The following is an 18,644-nucleotide window of genomic DNA, read 5'->3' on the forward strand; positions in this document are numbered from 1 at the left end:
ACAATTTTGTGTTGCTTTATGAAAGCACCCAAATATTCATGTATCTGTACATTCAACACAATCGTGATGAGGATCAAAATACTTTTAAAAGCAGGCTACCAAACCGGAAATCATAGTTGACTAAAAAATATTCAATTAAATCCTTTTTATTCACTTTGTGGTTTTAAAGAAACAGCATAACGGTGTAAATAGCCTTTAAATTAACATAATTAATAAATAAATAATAAAAATAACAATATACAACAGTGTACTGATTCAACTCAACTTTAAACGTCGATGTCAATTATATCTCATTTTACTTTTTATTTTACAAAACTTAAATTGAAAGTGTTATATATATATATATATATATATATATATATATATATATATATATATATATATATATATATATATATATATATATATATATATATATATATATATATATATATATATATATTTATTTATTTATTTATTAGGCTTCTTTGACCAGTTGAGCATCAATGCTTTCCATTTAGTAATTAGTAGTGTGGCCAAAAAGAAAACAAAATTAATTAATTAATTAATTAATTAAAAAAAAAAAAAAAAAAAAAAAAAGAAAGTCCGTCGAAGCTGCCAGACACCAGGGGGCAGTATATCGCCGTGAAAGACCATTAGTGTTTGAACGCTGCAAGAGTGGCAGCAGAAGGGGCAGTTGCCCTTATGGGCTCTGTTACCTTAATCAATTTGTTTGATTGGTTACAGCCACCGATTTTACTCATTTTGAAAAACTGTTTGGCCCACATTTCTCAGTCACTTAAGTGCATTTTTGAGACTAATTTAATAGTTTATGTTGAAAAGCTGACTAAAAGATCAGAAAAGTTACAGACTCTGGTGAAATCAGGCATGGCTAATGATGTGTTTGAACATGTTTGATCCTGTGTGATAAATATTAAGCTCAGTGCTGTTAAATGTAAGTTTTAAGAAAAACCAACACCTCATTCACAGTACACTTATTAGTATTTATTAACAATCTTTTTTTTCAATCTGAACATTTTTTCTTAAATAACTACAGTACAGTGTACATAGTTTCGTTTCACTTGCAGCCACAAATATCAAAGATATGTACAGGTTTACATACAATATATACATATGCACAGGAGGCATGTACACAAGGCTTCTGTGAGTCCCTGTGGGAGTAAAGCTCACACATTTGGCTAAAGCCTCAAGAGTCAAAAGAGAAGTTTACTGACAGATCTGTAAATGACCAAACACTGACAATACAAAACAGGATCAGATGTACAAGACGCACAAATATTACAGGCAGAGTGGATGAAAATGGCACCATGAATGTATGTATAATATCATTAACCAGAAGTTTAAGAAGCTCTGAGGGAGTAAAAGACAAAAAAAAAATGTAAATCAAATATTAATTTCACATTGGCAACCCAGTTGTCAGAAACAACATGTCCAAGATGTTAAAGTATGTATAACATATGACTGTATATACACATTTCCATATCAACAGATATGAAATATGTCAACCCACACTTTCATGACAGGGATTGAGATGATCAAAAAGTATCTTAGCTGTTCCTTCAATAAACATACATATGTACAAAAATAAGCAATCACAACAAAACAAAAAATATACAACAAAAGGGGAGTTCACTTCCCCATTTTCAACTCATCTTCACAATTATGTGCTTCCCTTTTTGAATGCATATGTAACAAAGACAGTTGGGATGGCAACATGCATTAAAAGGTGTGTGATTATTTCAAAGTTCGATTCCCCGTTCATTTACTTTGACACCTCCAGTTCAGGAGCTCACAGCCCCTAAACTGGTTTAAATACGGTAAGAAGCAAGACTTCCCAGCAAACATGAATTCAAAAACAGTAAAATCAATTCTAATAAATATTTAAATAATGATAGAGCTAGATTAGTACCTGCCACTGTCACCATTTTGCTCAGAAATTAAAGCATATAGAGAAGGAAAAAGGTTTCCTGTGTTCAGTAGCTGTCTCCATTAAAGGATAATGTAAGTAATGCTGAATAAACACTGCAGTAATGCGTGCAGACTGACTGCTTATGCTGTTGTAGTGGTCTTAGTATTATGTTTGGGGGAGTTAAATGAGCCCTTTAGAGCAAAGCCGTTGCTGTTGGCCACAAGTTAAAACATCACATTATCTAGGTCAACGAGATGGGAATAAGACGGAAACTCACTGGCTGACTGCTTAATGTAAACTACAGGGACTTACAGTACAATTCCAGGAAACACTGAAGTTGTTCAGAATACACACCTAGTCAATGACTCAGGAGCAGGTGACTGGCACAAGTATGTCAGTTTTGACTTTCTGACCTCAGTTGGGGCTGACGTTAAGGCGGTTTACTGTTCAAGTTTCTCACAAAGCTCACATCTCAACTGTCGAGTTGTTTGTAGCCCAGTGCTCATGGTCAGAGTGTTCTATGTACATGGATGGAAACTGCCCAGCTGCAGCAAGTAGCACCAACAATGGACGCACTGACAAGACATGCTCCCATCACATTTCATGGTTCTTGTGCACTTTTCAACCAAGAAAAAGATTGACCTTAAGGAAAACATTTTCTGGCAGTACTCAAAAGTAGCATGTATTACAAAAAGTAAGGCTTTCGAGATTTGACTCAAGAGAGAAGAGAGAAGATTTCATGCCGAGAAAATGTTCAGAAGTCAAATTTGTGGACTTGAAAGAGCAGCAGAGTGATTGGACAAGGCAGTGTCTCCAAGATCCGACAGGTCCAGATCTGTTGGTCCCGCCAAGTGCAAAAAGACCAATCGATCACCCGATTGGTGGATGAGTCCCTTGAAGGTGCTAGACCATGTTGGCCAGTTCTGTTGAGTCTGTTTCTGAATCTTCCTCATTTTCCCTAGGAGAAAAGAAAAGAAGTGTGAGTAATGTTTGTTTAAGTTTCTCTTTGTGGACACAACAAAACATAAAAATGTCAGGAAAATTCCCAACCACATCCTTACCTCTGTTCCTGGAGCAGTTTTCTGTTGCCTTGCCTCCTCTCTTCATCGATTGGATAAGAGTACAAAATGCCCAGGCCGATTATGATAAGAGCGACGGGGGCGGCGGATACCAGCAGTTTTAAGGTCATATCCACTGCCTGTGGTTGAGTGCAGCCTCGACTGATGTATCCTGCAAAACTGAAGAGAAGAAACAGTTATTAAAGTGAAAACAACACCACTCTTTAATTTGTTTACACCTACTATGCTAATGTATTTCCCCAGAGTCAAGATCTCTATGTGAAGCTAAATGCTGATCAAAGGCCAACGCTGTATTGAGAGGTCAGTCATGTGAGGCACGCACGAGCATGCATGTGCTGCAGCCTTACTGTACTTACACTAATGAAAGAAGAAGGAATTCCTTCCTTTGATGGTGGATTAAGGTTCTGAGAGATTTGGCTTAGCCTGATTTTCTTTATTGTGTCCCAATAAACCAAGGGAACACCTCAGAAACCTTTCGACTGTCTCTATAGGTTACCTGTGAGCACCTTTAAGTTAATACTTACTCTAAACTCAGGGTGGAGATGCCGAGGGAGACTCCAGAAGCAAACTTGGTAAAGAAGACGTAGAAGGAGTAGAAGAGAGCTTCGTGGCCTGTGGAGTCGGGATTCTGCACTTGGAAATCATCCACAACGTCAGGGAGCATGGACCTAAAAAAAGACAGAGACAGAGTCTTGATTTGTCACACTAAGAAAGAGTCTACCTGATCAGACTTCATCTAAAGGAGTCAGCCCAGGTCTTACCAGGGCAGCAGGAAAGCTGCAGCCACTCCAACCCCAGCAGCAAAGGAGACGATGTAGGTGACAATCAGGTTACTCTTCACACACACCACCAGGATCATGAAGGGGACCACAGACTGAGAAGAACACAGACACATTAGAGGACTTTTACATTAATTCACTCTCACACTTCACATGGTTTGGCTAGGTTTCTTGAACTTACCAAGGTGCCGGTGTAAACCGCTGTCTTCTTTCCAAAGCGAGTCAGAAACCACTGCCAGAAGGGGATCGCCAGAGTAGCAGAGAGCTGGAGGTAAGAAAAAAAAGTCAGGTTAACCAGATGTTTCAGGTTTATTCTACAAAAAAATTGAATAAGTTTCAGGAAATTCCACCAAAGGGCTTGTTCTAATACAGCTCAAAGTCATTTCCGTGCAACAAGGAAAGACCCTTTGGGGCGTGTTATGTAACGATACGATCTCATGATATTTGCTGCAGTCTCAGATTGCTCCAGCTCGGGATGGACTGAAGCGTGGTGATGCAGAAAAAAAAGCAGTGTTTCACATTTGACCTTTCATATCCGCCAAACACAACAGTGAGGATGGAAGACAATATAGCTTCAACAGCTCTTCCCAAAACAAATCTGAGCTCAATGTGATGCAAAATTCCAACAGGGTCATCCTGGGACTCCACGGGAGGTCAGAGCTATCTGCTCGGATCTGTTCAGCCTCTGACCCCTTCATGTTTGAATAAGATAGAGAAAACACAAAGTGCTGCTTCAACAGGAATTTTCAACCTTTCATTGTACCAGAAATGACCTGAGCTGTGAGATAAAGCACCTAGACATCCTTCCTGTCTCACAACACCACCTCTTGGTGTGACACTTTTGTGGTTAATGTGGTTTCAAAGGATGAGCACACTTTCATTTTACTTCTTTCAGTTGTCTGTTCTATGTGTGCACATCAAGTGTCTGGAATTCTTTGAAAAGCACAGACCTCAGCCCTGTGAACTTTATCAGCCTTTTCCTCAGAAATGAAAACGTTACTTCTAGTTTTTATCTTTGTATCAAGCTCAGGAAAACCCTGTTAACACAACTACCTTTAAGGTGTTATTGACAAAAACATATTCTACTGAAAACTGGTTCAAAACAAGATGATAAATCATTAAGTATGACAAAAAATGCCCCACATTAGCAAAAAGAGCACAGAAAGGTATTTAACCTTTTTTTACTGAGTTAATTTCTCAACTTCTTGATGCTCTAAACTACAACACGACGTCATGCATCTCCTCAGACTTCTGCAGGTGGGATTAGGATTATTGCTAACTTCACGGGGAGTTTCTGTGAAAATAATTTCATCAAATAAATGTACTCTAACAAAGGTTATCGCCTTGGTTGTATAATCCTTTCCATAAAGTAAAGGATCAAAGCGGGTAATCTTTCCAACCTCTGTAACCTGTACTCTCTCACACTGTACAGTCAGGCTGTGTGGGCTGCAGGAGCCACATCCACAGATTAATGAGCTCTAATACCTGTCAGGGTCTGAGGTGACTGTGATTTCAGGACCTTTTTTTCTGCAGAGGTCAAGAGCGATGAATGGAGGATAATCTAAAGTGGCTCCTTTACTGTCTGTGGGAACAGGATGGTATTCAGGCCAGGCAGTTAGGAGGGATACACATCACTGAAATGTGCAACAAGGAGACATCGCTTTCTGAACAAGCACAGAGCAGCTTTGTAATAGAAGACAATTTATAAGTGGGCCTGGGAGGAGAGCTTTTGTCTGCACTCTGAAGCTAATGGCTGAACTCCTTCCACACAAACGGGCAGCTTAAGGTTTCATGAGCTGAGGGAAAAGTGCCCACTGCTATGGGAACAGTGCACCTAGCAGGCTGCCAGACTGTAAATGCCACCTCTGTGTTTGTGAGAGCGAGTGTGTACTCACCATGATGAGCAGCAGAATATTCTGGAAGTCATTTCTGAAGCCCAGTGTGGAGCTGCAGAAAAGGGCAAAGTTTCCCTCCAGGAGCTGCAGGGAGAAGCACAGACACTCAGTGAGCCAAACTCCACAACCCAAACAAACACGCTGCGAGCCAAACTCACAGAGTCCACTCTGGCTGAGAGACTTCCACTATTCAACACAAGAGGAGCTTTCTCTCGCTGTACGCACCATGAAAGCCAGTGAGGTGAAGAGGAAGACCATGACCAGTTTGGCGTAGGGTCCATGGCCCATCACCAGCTTAATCCCCTCAAAGAAAGACATTGGCTCCGACCGGGGACGGCAAGATTCTGGGGAAAACAAAAACACTTCATGTTATTTACAAAGTTAAAAAACTTTCATCCATCGTTTTTGCAGGGAGCATTTCAACATTTTTGTGATTATTTACACACACACAAGGAAGGCTTTTAGGCTCTTCTCTACTGGATCGTCCCTTTGCTGGTCACAAGGCTTTTATTTAGTGTGCTTCCACTCAAACAGGCCACAGTCACACCACAGTGTTACACGATAACTGAGCGTTCCCATTGGACCAAAGAGGACGCATCAATAACAGTAACATCACATTAGAGATGTTGATCTGATCAGGGAGTTGGACTGGAGCGGCTGACGGTCAAAGGAATGTGCAAAAGTGGAAAAAATCAAACTCAGCCAGCTTCATATTTACAGGAGGATCAGTTAGAAGAGCTGATTTGAAAACACAGTTTTGACTGGCTTTGATACATGATGCGCTTTACAACAAAAATAAATCCACAGTTTGAAAAAAAAATGTTCTTAACATGTTTTCTCCCTTGTTTTTGATTCTCATTCAAGACAAAATGAAGCATCACAAGAGCAAAGATGCGCCTCACCTTTTTTCTCCCTCACACCAAAGAAAAGAACGATGGCACAGAGGATGTAGATCAGGCAGATGACACCAGAAGCGATCATGTAGGCTGTTCTCTGTAGAGAGTGAGAAAAGTGAAGGATTGGGGTCAGCAACGTTTTTTTAAATTTTCAAATTAATATGTTTAAAGTTCAAGAGCGTTGAAGAAATGAAAAGATTAAACCCTTAAAGATGAAAAATGTGAAGTTGTTTACCGTGTGCTCCAGGGAAATGACCGGCTCTGACGCATTGAGTCCAAAAGTCGTGTTGCTCATGTCTGCAATGAGGTCACCAGGCCCTGGGAGGCAGGGAGCGTTCGCCATACCCACGATCTGCCCCTGGATAGCCGTACCTATGACTGTGCCCAGCACCTCCACTGTCATCCCTGAAAGAAGAGGACATGAGGGACGCTTAGAAGTTGAAGAAGTGACAGAGGAACAATCTATGTATGAGTGATGCTGCGTGTGGTACTCACTGTATGCAGTGGCTGAGTCTCTTTCTTTCTGCTCGGAGCTGATGAACATAGTGAGCGCAGAATACGGCACATGGAAACACTGAAATGACAAAAGAAGGAAAAAAATCTTAAAAATTATTCCAGCTTTTAATTTGACTTCATGTTTTGCAGAAAAAAATGTGAAACTTTTAAATTTTTTTCTGAGTAGATTGGGAAATTAAGGGGAAGGCATTGAGACAAGTTTCCACAAATAGTTTGGGTTTGTGCCTTAGACAGGAAAGCCTTTGTTGGAACAAAGATCTAAAACAGGTGGGACAAGTTGTAGCTTTAGAGAGATGATCGCTCAAAATGTCAACCTGCTCTTTCAGGAGAGTTATTAGTAATGAAAGGGAAATAGAAAGATCTTTCTTTTTAACAGAAACATAAAAAAAGTTTTTATAATTTGAGAAAAAATCTCCTCAGTGAAACATCCATAAATTCACTGTGGGTGTGAAAGTGTTACTCACAGTCTGCAGCGTCTGGAAGATGCAGTAGAAGAAAAGGTACCAGATGACTTTTCCATTCTCGAAAGGGGGAACGTACCAAATGAGGAAATAGGAAAGCACAGCCAGAGGAGTCGAGAGCACAATCCTGCAGAGAGAAGAGGAAAAGAGAAAACAACAACAACAACATCAGTGACAGAAAAACGTGATCCTACTCAAGCGTGAAACCCTCTTACTCAGTGAACAGTCTGGAGTTTTAATGAGGAGAGGGGCCACACACACACACACACACACACACAAACACAAAGGTTGCGTAACACACTGTTCCCAGCTAGGAGCATCTTTCATTCAGTGTGTGCCTTCTCTTCACAGATCAGCAGTGTTTGTTGTGAACTTGAAGTCACCGTTTCACACCAACGAGCGTCATTAATACAGAGAGCATTCCTGGTGTTCACATGAGGGAACGAGGGAACAGGAGTGTGAGGGTTATGGGAGGGAGAGCACTGAGGAATGTTGCTATACAAAACATCAGTTGATGTCATATCGGCTGATGAGCGTTCACCGTATAAAAAAAAGACTGATTGATGAGTCATACATTTATAGGCCGAAGAAAGAGTCCTTTAAACTCCACACACACACACACACATCATCACCAGTCTGTACTTTTCCTATTCCTCTGAAGTGAACATCCTGTGATGTCAGCTGAAAAGGAAAGAGGAGAATTCCCTCTGTCACTTCCTGCCAACGTGTTTCCCTCTTCCTATGGTCAGATCGACGAGCTCCAATCAGCAGAGAGCTACAAATGACCACACCTCTGAGATAAGAGCTGCACAGTCTGCTGCTCGTACTCTTTACTGGAAATGCTAATCACTTTACCATCTCGTGATTCATCCTTATCAGCAGGCAGGATGTGAGGTCATAAACACTATTAGGAACAGCGGGCTTTTGTCTAATACATAAATAAAATGACATGACTTCTGACCGTATCAAATCAGAGTGGGCAGACCGCACTAACGCTCTTGAAGTTTCTCTGAGATACTCTCTGGTGAACGCTGTGCACTCAGAGGAAAGCTGGGTGGAGCAGCGCTCTGCAGATGCTCTCCTGTGTGTTGTGATTAACTGAACACTTGGAAAAAGACAGTGTGGGTGTGACGAGCAAGTTAAAGCAGGTGTTATCTACACATGGCACAGGAATGCTTTTCTCTCAGATTATTTCCCCTGAGCCAAATGACACCAGCAACTTCTCAGATACAGAAATACAGCTGCAGAAACAAACGCTGAATCAACTCTGCTGTCTTCAGCTGTACGCTCACAGGCCAAGCTAAGACCTGGACTTGCAGAGCTGCAGTGACACTGTACGCCATACAAGTACCAGCCCGGTGCCCCTCCTAGAATTATATTTAAATGTCCCCTGAAATAGATTTGCTGACTTGGGAGGGTGATTTTATCTCGGTGTGTTAACTTGGAGGCTGACAGCTTCAGTCTGTTCTCTATTGAGACGAGAGTTAGTGTGATGGGCAGAGAAAAGAACATCAAATCCATGTTTTGGCAGCCGTCAGCTGAGCAGCTGTAACTTCAGATAACAACCACGTCTGTACTTTTGCTAAGAGGTTTTGAAAGTCATGTTTCTCTGCTTTGACGACTCTCTGAAGAGCTTTTTCCACTGATTAATTTATTTGCATTTGGCTGATCACCACCAAGGTTATAATAGTTAACTAAAACGAAACCAAAAAGGAAAACTAAAATTTAAAATACATTACAGTTAACTCAAACTAATAAAAACTAGAAAAGAAAACAAAAACGATAAGTAAACTAAAACTGTATCTTGTGTTCACAAAACTAACTGAAACTAACTAAAATGATAGACAAAATGTCCTTAGTTATCGTTTCTGACAATATTAATAGCCTTTAGGATTTAAATTAATCCGACACATTTTCCCAACCAATTTTAGACAGTTTTCGGCAGTTGTCAGCGCCGTACGGCACCATCATGGTGACGTACTGGGACGTGCTTGTTCACTGCACTGACTGACTGTGCGCTGTGCTGCGACAAAACGTAGTGGAGCAATGAATCAGAGCATCTGTAATAGTTTAATTGTTACAGAGTCCAAGTTTCTGATTATTAAAGCTCATATTATATTGTTTTATATAATAGTTTTATTATTTTTATTTAATTTATGTCAACATTATTTTATATAATTTATGTTTATATTTTTTTTTATTTAAGTTTATATTATTTTCTTGTGTTTAAGGCAGCAGCCAGCAGTTCAGTATCAGCATTGACTGAGCAGTGAGCACTACGTTGAACTGGAAAATAAACTGTATTACAAAATATTTACTCTGACCTTTTTGAATCCTGCACCTGGTTAATAAGGTATGAAAAAAAACAAAACTAAACTAAAACTAAACTAAACTAAACTAAACTAAACTAAACTAAACTAAAACTAAAACTAAACTAAACTAAAACTAAACTAAAACTAAAACTAAACTAAACTAAAACTAAGCCTTGTTGCAAAAATCAAAACTAAATAAAAACTAGAACGCCCGATCCAAAACTAATTTAAACTAAACTGTAACGGAAAAAATTGTCTAAACTAACTAAAACTAAACTATAATGACAAACCCAAAACTATTATAACCTTGAACACCACACAACGTGTAGAGACAGGCAGCATAATGTGAAATAATGAGTACAAACTCAGCTCTTAGTGTCATAATAATGTGACTTAAATGTATGTTTAAATACGAGCAGGAAAGCTGCAGACTGTCACTTCAGACTCCTTCAGTAGCTCTGCAGCAACACAGCGACTCCTTCTATCTCGCTTCACAACTTGAACTCCAGTAACCCCCTGGATTCCTCAGTCAGTCTTCAGAAAAGAAAAAAAAAACCTAGCAGGGCGTTAGCGGCTGAGAGCTGGCACACCATTGGCTCACATATGTGGTGTGTTGTGGGCTGGACCAATGAGGAGCTAGCCTGACTCTTCTCTCCCCTCCCCCTCTCTGTGCACAGGGAGCCTTTAAGATGGAGTGGCTGGGTCTGCCTCTCTCCGCTGCTCTCAGGCACCGCACTCATTTCCTCACATCTCTGTGACTGAGCTGACTATAATGTGACTGAACATGCCAATCATTCCTGTCCTCCTCCCACAACCCCCCCACGCACGCACGCACCAACAATCCACAGCACATCTCTGACAAGTGGAAGAGATGTGTGTGGCTTTGCAGGACCAGAGCAGGGTGTGACCCACTTTGTAGACCTAAACGTCAGCCTCCTGATGTCTGCAGAAAAATCTGAATAATCATCAGCTCCCCTTACCCTCCATCAGATTATTCAACTCCTTTGTAGCTCTATTTTTTTTTACTTTAGGAGGACGTCTGCTTGTTTTTTCTCCATCTTTACAACGAGGAGCTCTTCTAAAAAAAAAAAGTGCACATCTGCTGTTGCTTCCTTTTGTTTCACTACTATTATTCTGACCTGCTCAGGAAGTCCAGATGAAAAGGATGCTCATGTCTTTGTGTGCTAAGTTAATTATGCAGGTGTTCTCAGTGGGAAGCTGAGGTGTTACCCACGTCAGACCTTTGCGATCAGCTTCATTTCCCAGTTGTGCCTCATTTACTCTCCCTGGTTGATTAAAATATGTTAAACTTGTGATTAACACGCGGGTGTGGCACTGACTGAGCCTTGCATCTCCCTGTGGCGCTCATTTAGAAGCTGGCTGAACCCTCTGAGACGTTCACCCAGTCTTGTCAAAGTGTTGCTCCCTGTCACCTTTGAGCCCGAGCACCTAATAAAAGGTCAGCTTGTTCCAAAATAGTGAATGGACTGTAGCTCTTAAATAACATCTGTGGTGACAGGAGACTTCTTCTATAACCAGCAGCGCTCACTGACACCCTACACTTCTCTCACGTAATAGTGTAACTTATAACCTTCAGACGCCTGATGTTAAGTAAGATCTGCAGCTTTGGACAATGCTGAGGCCCCTTTTCGCTGCACTTTCAAAATCAAGCAAACGGAAATAAATCTTTGTGGGTTGCCAAGAGATGGAGGCAATTATTTGGGGGAGGGGACGTGTCTGCTTAAAGACGGGGGTCAGTAACCTCTCTGTGTAAAAGGCCTGAAGCCTTCTGGGCGTCCCACTCCCTCGGCCCTGCTGCCACCCACAGACAAAGATGCAAGGCTGTAGTTGAACACTCATTTTGCTGCAGGGTCTGTCGGAAGTGCTCAGAGGGGACTGAAAGCAAAACCAAAATATTCATATTTTTTTGGTGGATTTAAAAAAACCACAAGGTGAAGTTTTTTTTTTTTTTTTAAATCATACTATTAAAAGGTTTAAAAATGTCTTTCCATACAGCATAAAGAGATTTAACTATCCAGCTCTTTTGTGGCTCACTGAAAGGAGCCCACTTAGTAGCAGGCAGGAGTTATATTTGTCAGAGTCCTGCTAAAGGCCACATGGTGGGAAATGTGCGAGAGCAGCACCTTTAGGATCTTTACAGTTTGGCTTCAGACTTCAGAGTTCCAGTCTATACGACGGCGTATTTGGGCCACTAAAGAATAAAAAAAAAAAAATAAAAAAATTCGAGAAAAACAATCAGAATTTTCTAGTTTCTAAAGTTGCAAATTTACGACTTTGGAAACTAGAAAATTTGCGAATTAATAAAGTCACAAATTTGGCCCCAATGCGCCGTCATAGTTATGTACTTAAATGCAAGATGGACCAAATTGTAAGCCTCATAAGATTGTACTTTGGAGTTGATCTCAGCAATAAGGAGATACTACTGGTTTTAGCCCAGAGTCGTTGCATTTCTTACGGGCTCTGAAAAGATGTTGTCGTGCCATGGGGCTGTTCAGAAGAAAGCAGCACACACGACTTGAGGAGGTGTTTGCGTTTATCCTACAGGGTTTAACGCAGTGGGCAGATACAGGAATATAGAATAAAACTTTATCAGTCATTGCAACAAGTACAACGAAATTGCAAACATATTGCAAACATATAGATGGTTACATCTCCGAGTCGTACAGATGGGGTGTTTGGTTCAACAGGGCACCAACGAAAGAGTGAGTTGTTGAACTTTCCTCCTCAGGAGCATTTCATTAAAGGAATGAAAAAAAGTAAACAGCCGATCTCGCGCTTCTGCAGCAGAGACCAGAGCAATCGTTTACAGTTTACAGTCCACTCTGACTTCTCAGTAGATCACAGATGAACAAATAGATCGTGCAAAGACACATGAAAACATCTGACATCTCCCATATCTGTCACAAAACAACCTTCAATTTTACAATTTTTTCAACTTGGCTTTTTTCAGCTTATCTGCATCTCTCAAGCGTGGCATCCCCTGTGCCTGTGCATCAACTAACACTGGAACTTGTCAAAAACCAGTAAATTTACGACTTTACAAGGTCGTAAATTTGTGACTTTTTTAACTCCCAAATTTACTAGTTTATTAAGTTGTAAATTTTCCACTTAATGAACCTGCAAATTTTTGAGTTTCTAAAGTCGTAAATTTGCGACTTTAGAAACTCGAAAATTTTGAGTTTTTTTCTCGAAAATGTATTTATTTATTTTATTTCTTTCGTGGCCCTAATACGCCGTTGTAAGTCTAGACTTTTTCAGCCAAAAGCTTTTTTTTTTTTACAGTGGATGGTCTGCACAACAACAGATAAGGATGTTTCTTTGTGTGTGTGTGTCAGAAAAAAAAAAAATCAGGGAAAGTCCTTGAATGGACACACAGAGGCATGCGCTGGCCATGAGGAAGTGGTGCAGAAGAAATTGCATCAGCATGCCCTGCAGTAACCCCTCTGAGGGAGGCAAAGGATTCAAACACAGTAAGCCCCGCCCCTAAACACTGACACATGTAGGGAGCACGCTCGCTGGACAGCTTTCTCTCTCCGCTCTGACTCACCCAGGCTGACAGTGGCCCCCCATTACGCAAAGATGTGACATCAGAGTCAATGACATCACTAAGTTTATCAACAAGATCCAAAGGGTCCCAACAACAGGCTCGACCTGCCTGAAATGTCCAATAAGCTGTCCTTTAAGTGTCTGAGAGGCTGTGAGTTTAACCTACCAGGGCAGCATGCGTCCAAAACGGGTCCATGGGCTACGAGAGACCAGGAAGCCCACTGTGGGGTCTGTTACAGCATCCCATGCTCGGCCCACAAACAAGATGATGGAGGCATAGAAGGGATCAAGCTGCAAAGAAAAACATATAAAGATTAGTCCTGCTGGAGCAATAAATGAGTGCATGCTGGAGGGGGAGAGGATTTTAAACTTGTGTGTAAAAAATGCATTAAAGGCAAATAAAAGCCTTAACCACCGTCTTTTACTGTTCTGGAGATATTTTTAACATAGGTTACTTTGGGGTAGTTGATATTGAGATGGGACTTTGTCTGACTATCCAAAAGTTTTGAGCTCTGTGATACTTGATCTGATCTGCTAAGTTTAAAAGCATTAAGCACTTACATAAGTGATAGTAAGATAAACAATAAACAGACTCCATTAAGCTGTTGGGTAAAGAAGTCAGTGAAGAAGTTTTAAAACACAACCTTAAACTTGACTTTAGGTCAAACAGTGAAGGTGCCACTTGGTGGATCAGTCTTTCAGCTCTGTATGGAGCAGACAAGCCTGACTTGAGGCCAGGCCTGCTGAATGCCTGACTCCTGACTGTACAGTCTGCGCCACGCTGTGTCGACCAATAGACTTCTAATCAACCATCTTGGTAGCTGGACAAAGCTCAACCCCTGGGAAGCTGTTGACTTACACGCTATTTTGGCCTAACCATCAGATTAGTGTCAAAGCCAATTAAAGCGAACCCCTCCTCATCATGCTAGCATGGCCCCCTCCCAACATTTTTGGAGAAAAAGCCCTGTAAGCCTTTTGATACAGCTGAGCCACATCACAGAGTCAGTTATGGAAACTTTTTCCACCTCTTCGTTTTTCCTGGATAATCGCCCCCTTTGTTAGCAAGCTTTGGCGGTCACAATGTCCCGTATGTGCCTTTATGGCAGAGGTGGTTTGAGGGCACAGAAAGGATCATGTACAGCTACTTCTCTGCAACCTGTGAATACCAACGCGCATACTGAGGAAGGACACGCAGAGTACAGAGGGGACAGCAGCAGGGGTACAGCATGTTCTCATTCTCGAAAAAGGTTATCCTTAAAGAGTGGCAGGTTGGTTATATTTAGGTCTGTGGCATGAAAGTTACACTTAGTTTCTGAACAGGTGTTAATATATATTATGAAACAATAATCCTAACAAACTCACCTGAGCTACATCCAGTAGGTAGATCTGCAGAAAAAAGCCCAAGGCACATCCTGTGATCTGGTAGGGTGCTCCACCGATTGCATAGCACAGCTTACTGCAGATTGACAACTTGTTCCCATGCTCACGCTGTGGAGAAAAAACAAGAACAGGGAAGAATATGCTGTGAATCAACATAGTGCTGAAAAAGATAAAGAATTTTGAATAAGTTTAGAGAAAATGGCAGACATAAGATCAGTTTATCAATTAAAATATGTCCAAAAACAAACAAAACTGCTGTTCCTTCACTAGTATCACTTTATTTCAGTGCGGCCTAAGTCCATCATCAGAAAGTCTTTAGCCTAACTGGCCAAAAGCTAACTATCATGCAGAGTATTTGGCAGACATCAGGGACGGCCACTGAGGAACAAGAACCCTTTGGTTTTCTAACAAGTGCTCATTCTGCTACATTTTCTCCACTGAAGATGTGATAATTTCCTCAACAGAGACTCTGAACAGCTCTCTATAAGAAGAACAAATTTCTGCAGAGCTGTGCCAGGACGTGGCATCACCATGGTGTCACACACACACAAAAAAAGTCAGGGTGACAGGACTTTGGCAGCCTTATGAGCCAACTTAATAGAAAAAAAGTGATGCCTCTAGGGGATCAACACACCCTTCTCCTGGACCAATCAGATTCTGAGGATAAAATAAAGGAAAGGCTATGTTTATTCTTCGGACAACAGCTGTTTCAAATAGCATCAGTGCTTTATGACAATGACCTGGAACTAGAGGCTCATCTCAGTGTGTACAGTCTATATGGTAGTGTATGAGAAAGGAACACACACTTCCCTGTACTGAATCTCACTGAAGTACAAAGTTACCCTGTGTCTTCTACTGAATGAAACAGACTATCTGTCTTGTCGATACACCCAACCTGGCTTTTGTTTGGGTGACAAGCCTCTATGCGGCTGAAATGAGAAACTTAAACCATCAAAACACAGAGCAGATTACCAGTATTTAAACTTTAGGGACAGTACACAATGGTTGGCTGTACAACAGATGGGCTACACAGTGATTGAGGTCAGGTCTCTATGGAAGTGAAGGCAAGGTCTCAAACTTGGCCCAGCCAAGTGAAGCATAGTGCCCATTATCCAAACAATACAGCTGTAAACTGGGACAGAGTGGCACCTGAAATCTGTTTTACTGTCACTTTGTACCACTATATTTCGTCTCTCTACACCTGTTCTACCTGGTTGCAATCATACACTTATTTTGCCTTCTTTGGTTAATACTGGCTTTGTTATGGCTCAACCATACTGTCTCAAACAAATGCTTCCCACCAATGCACTTGTGTTAATCATGTATGCACAACTCGTTCTAATTAAACCAATTACAACAGAGAACAAGTGTATGATGCCTTCTACAACAGAATGATCTGCCAGCCTCGCCCCTGTGATTAAATAAAGATGCCTAAGTGTTCTGTCTAAACCTGAAATAAAAACTCTTTGGCTCCAAAGCTTCCTGCTTCTGTAATTAGTGCTACCAGTAATGATACGCTACTGCAGACTGATAACCTGCTTGGGTCAAAGATAAACTGAAAACAGTACGTTTTTCAAGAGCCACCCTACCAGAAACATTTTTATTGGCTGTTGCAAATATTGACAACTTCAACAGAGTGAAAAACAAAACTGTCAAAATCTGTCATTTTGGGTGGCATTCACAGACATCGACCTGTGTGTGCCTCCTCTCAGTGTGACACGTTGCCTTGGTAGGAGACTCCTGCTGCATTCAAAGCCATCGGAAACTACTTAACATTTCTAATAAGGCATTTTTCTGACACAGTCTGGGCAAATTACTGTAGAAAAATAGTTTACACCACGACTAAAGAGAACAGTGACAGCTTTTATCTCCTCGCCGTCCCTTTTGAAATGCAAACGCTTCGTCAATTTGTAGCCCTGTCTGTCTCAGACCAGAGGTAACAATAAATCTCTGAATGTTCTTCTATAATGCAATATGTACGATTTAAGCTTAATATGCCACAAATGTACTATTTTCTCTTCAGTTCGTACTCTTCAGATATGCCCCTAAACGCAGCACCACCTCTCACAAATGTGATGTGTGAGCCCTTCATGAGCCTGGTTTAAAGATGTAACGTTTGCCAACACAGCTTCATCATGCTGCTACATGTTGAATATACTGAGGTGTCTTTCCACGACTCAAATAACCAGTGTGACTGCAATTTTTCATCACTCTTCTGAAAGACTACCATGCAAATATGCGTATTTTAATCTCGTATCTATAGCGCTTACTGCCTTGAGCTATATGAGAAAGATATGTGGGATAGAAAACCTGCATTTGGGGGGATTTATTTCATTCTACAAAATAAGAAAAAAAGAACATATCAAGCCTCTCGGTCATTCCTGGACCAAAAAACTGTGGCTAAACCCAACCAATAAAAAGACGTTTATTTTACCACGGTTGTGCTTTGCTCAAATTACAACGTTATGGGAGTATCTCGTTATGTTCTCGTCAGTGGTAGGTCCTGCTAAGCTTTATCCATTCATATACTGTTGTGCTAAAAATTTTGCCACATGTTTCATCCATTTAATTATTAATTAATTCACCACAGGTACACATTTCACTCAACTCCTGTGTGGAAATTGCACAATGAGCCGCGCGCGCTTGGCTAACGTTCATGATTCACTCCCTTACTATGTCAGTTTACCGGTGTGTTCAATTCATTCAAACCTGTAGGACCCACTCATGAGTAAAAGAGAAAGCCTCGCCCTAATTTTGTGCTGTATTGTGAGATAGAACATCAAAACCATCGTTAAAGCAGCATTTTGACATTAGATTAATAAATGAACGTACCTTTTTGGCGAGCTTAATGCCATCCGAGCTGGGCGGTTTATTCAATAAACTAGCATTCGAGTATTGTTCACCACCCTCTCCTTTTGCCATAGCAGAGTAGCTCGGTTGATTTGATGAACTTGACAAAAATACGTTAAAAAAATATCAAACAAGTCTTCCGATAAGATTTGATGAAACACGTCCAATAGTGTCGTCGTGGTCTTTCTAAACTGAAGAGATGTGGGATGTGGATGTAGTAATTTTTTTAAGAGATCCCCGCCCCTTCCAACGTGCCATTCACCCCATACATGACCCCGCCCCTCCAAGGCGGGTCACAGCAGGGCTGGGAGACTGCTCACACCATCGACTGTCATATCAGAAGCAAAGGCAGCCGTTGTCTGGCAGCTGAACGTGTTTTCTCGGTTAAAGATGGAGATAAGGTTCCAATAAGCTTCAAATCTTTTTCCTCTTCGAATGTAATAATAGATAAGAAGAAGAAGAAACATGGCTCGCTGCGTAGTCATCCTTCTAAGCCGGGGTGACTGATCGCGTTTGTCCATTTTCACCATAGAGACATATTTCACTCAACCCCTGTGTACAAATGTTGAATCAAATATTGAATAAAACAGTGCAGTAAAGATTTGTCTTAAATGATTATAGATAAAATGTCATCCATTATCTTGGTCATTTTGTCACATTTAAGCTCTCAAATGACTGACTGATAGATTCTCACATGACCAGAATGCTAACATTGCAGCAGTGTGTCATGGAGCTCAGGATTAAGGTCATCTACATACACTAACATCTTTTGCATTTATTGTTTACTTTGGCAAATGACTGGCTCAAGTATGTGTGTGTGTTTGTTTGCTATCTCCGGTCAGTATTTACTTCTTCACAGCTCCAGTAGCTCAAAGTGGCCACCACCTTCTGTACTGACCATCATTGCAGACAGGTCAATATGGCTTTTTTTTTTTTTTAACTCCTCTGACATGGACCCACACAGCTGAGCTGTCTGATTTGTAGCCTACATACAGTTTTT

General features: G+C 40.9%; 1 protein-coding gene across 1 annotated transcript; it reads right to left on the reverse strand.

The window, feature by feature from the left end:
- Positions 1-962: 962 nt before the first annotated feature.
- mfsd2ab (MFSD2 lysolipid transporter A, lysophospholipid b) lies at positions 963-17,872 on the reverse strand. The gene is made up of 14 exons (XM_074687440.1): positions 17,627-17,872; positions 14,777-14,902; positions 13,581-13,705; positions 7,539-7,662; positions 7,054-7,132; positions 6,794-6,963; positions 6,565-6,655; positions 5,888-6,006; positions 5,663-5,746; positions 3,949-4,032; positions 3,750-3,862; positions 3,513-3,656; positions 2,971-3,147; positions 963-2,867 (listed from the first exon to the last, which is right to left on the reverse strand). Exons 1-14 carry the CDS (start codon positions 17,714-17,716, stop codon positions 2,813-2,815), a joined length of 1,581 nt encoding a protein of 526 aa, XP_074543541.1. The 5' UTR covers positions 17,717-17,872; the 3' UTR covers positions 963-2,812.
- Positions 17,873-18,644: the final 772 nt, after the last annotated feature.

The sequence above is a fragment of the Halichoeres trimaculatus genome, unplaced genomic scaffold (assembly GCF_033239565.1).
Source record: "Halichoeres trimaculatus isolate MK-OKI-2021-1 unplaced genomic scaffold, fHalTri1.1 fHalTri1_scaffold_14, whole genome shotgun sequence".
NCBI classification, from domain to species: Eukaryota; Metazoa; Chordata; class Actinopteri; order Labriformes; family Labridae; genus Halichoeres; species Halichoeres trimaculatus.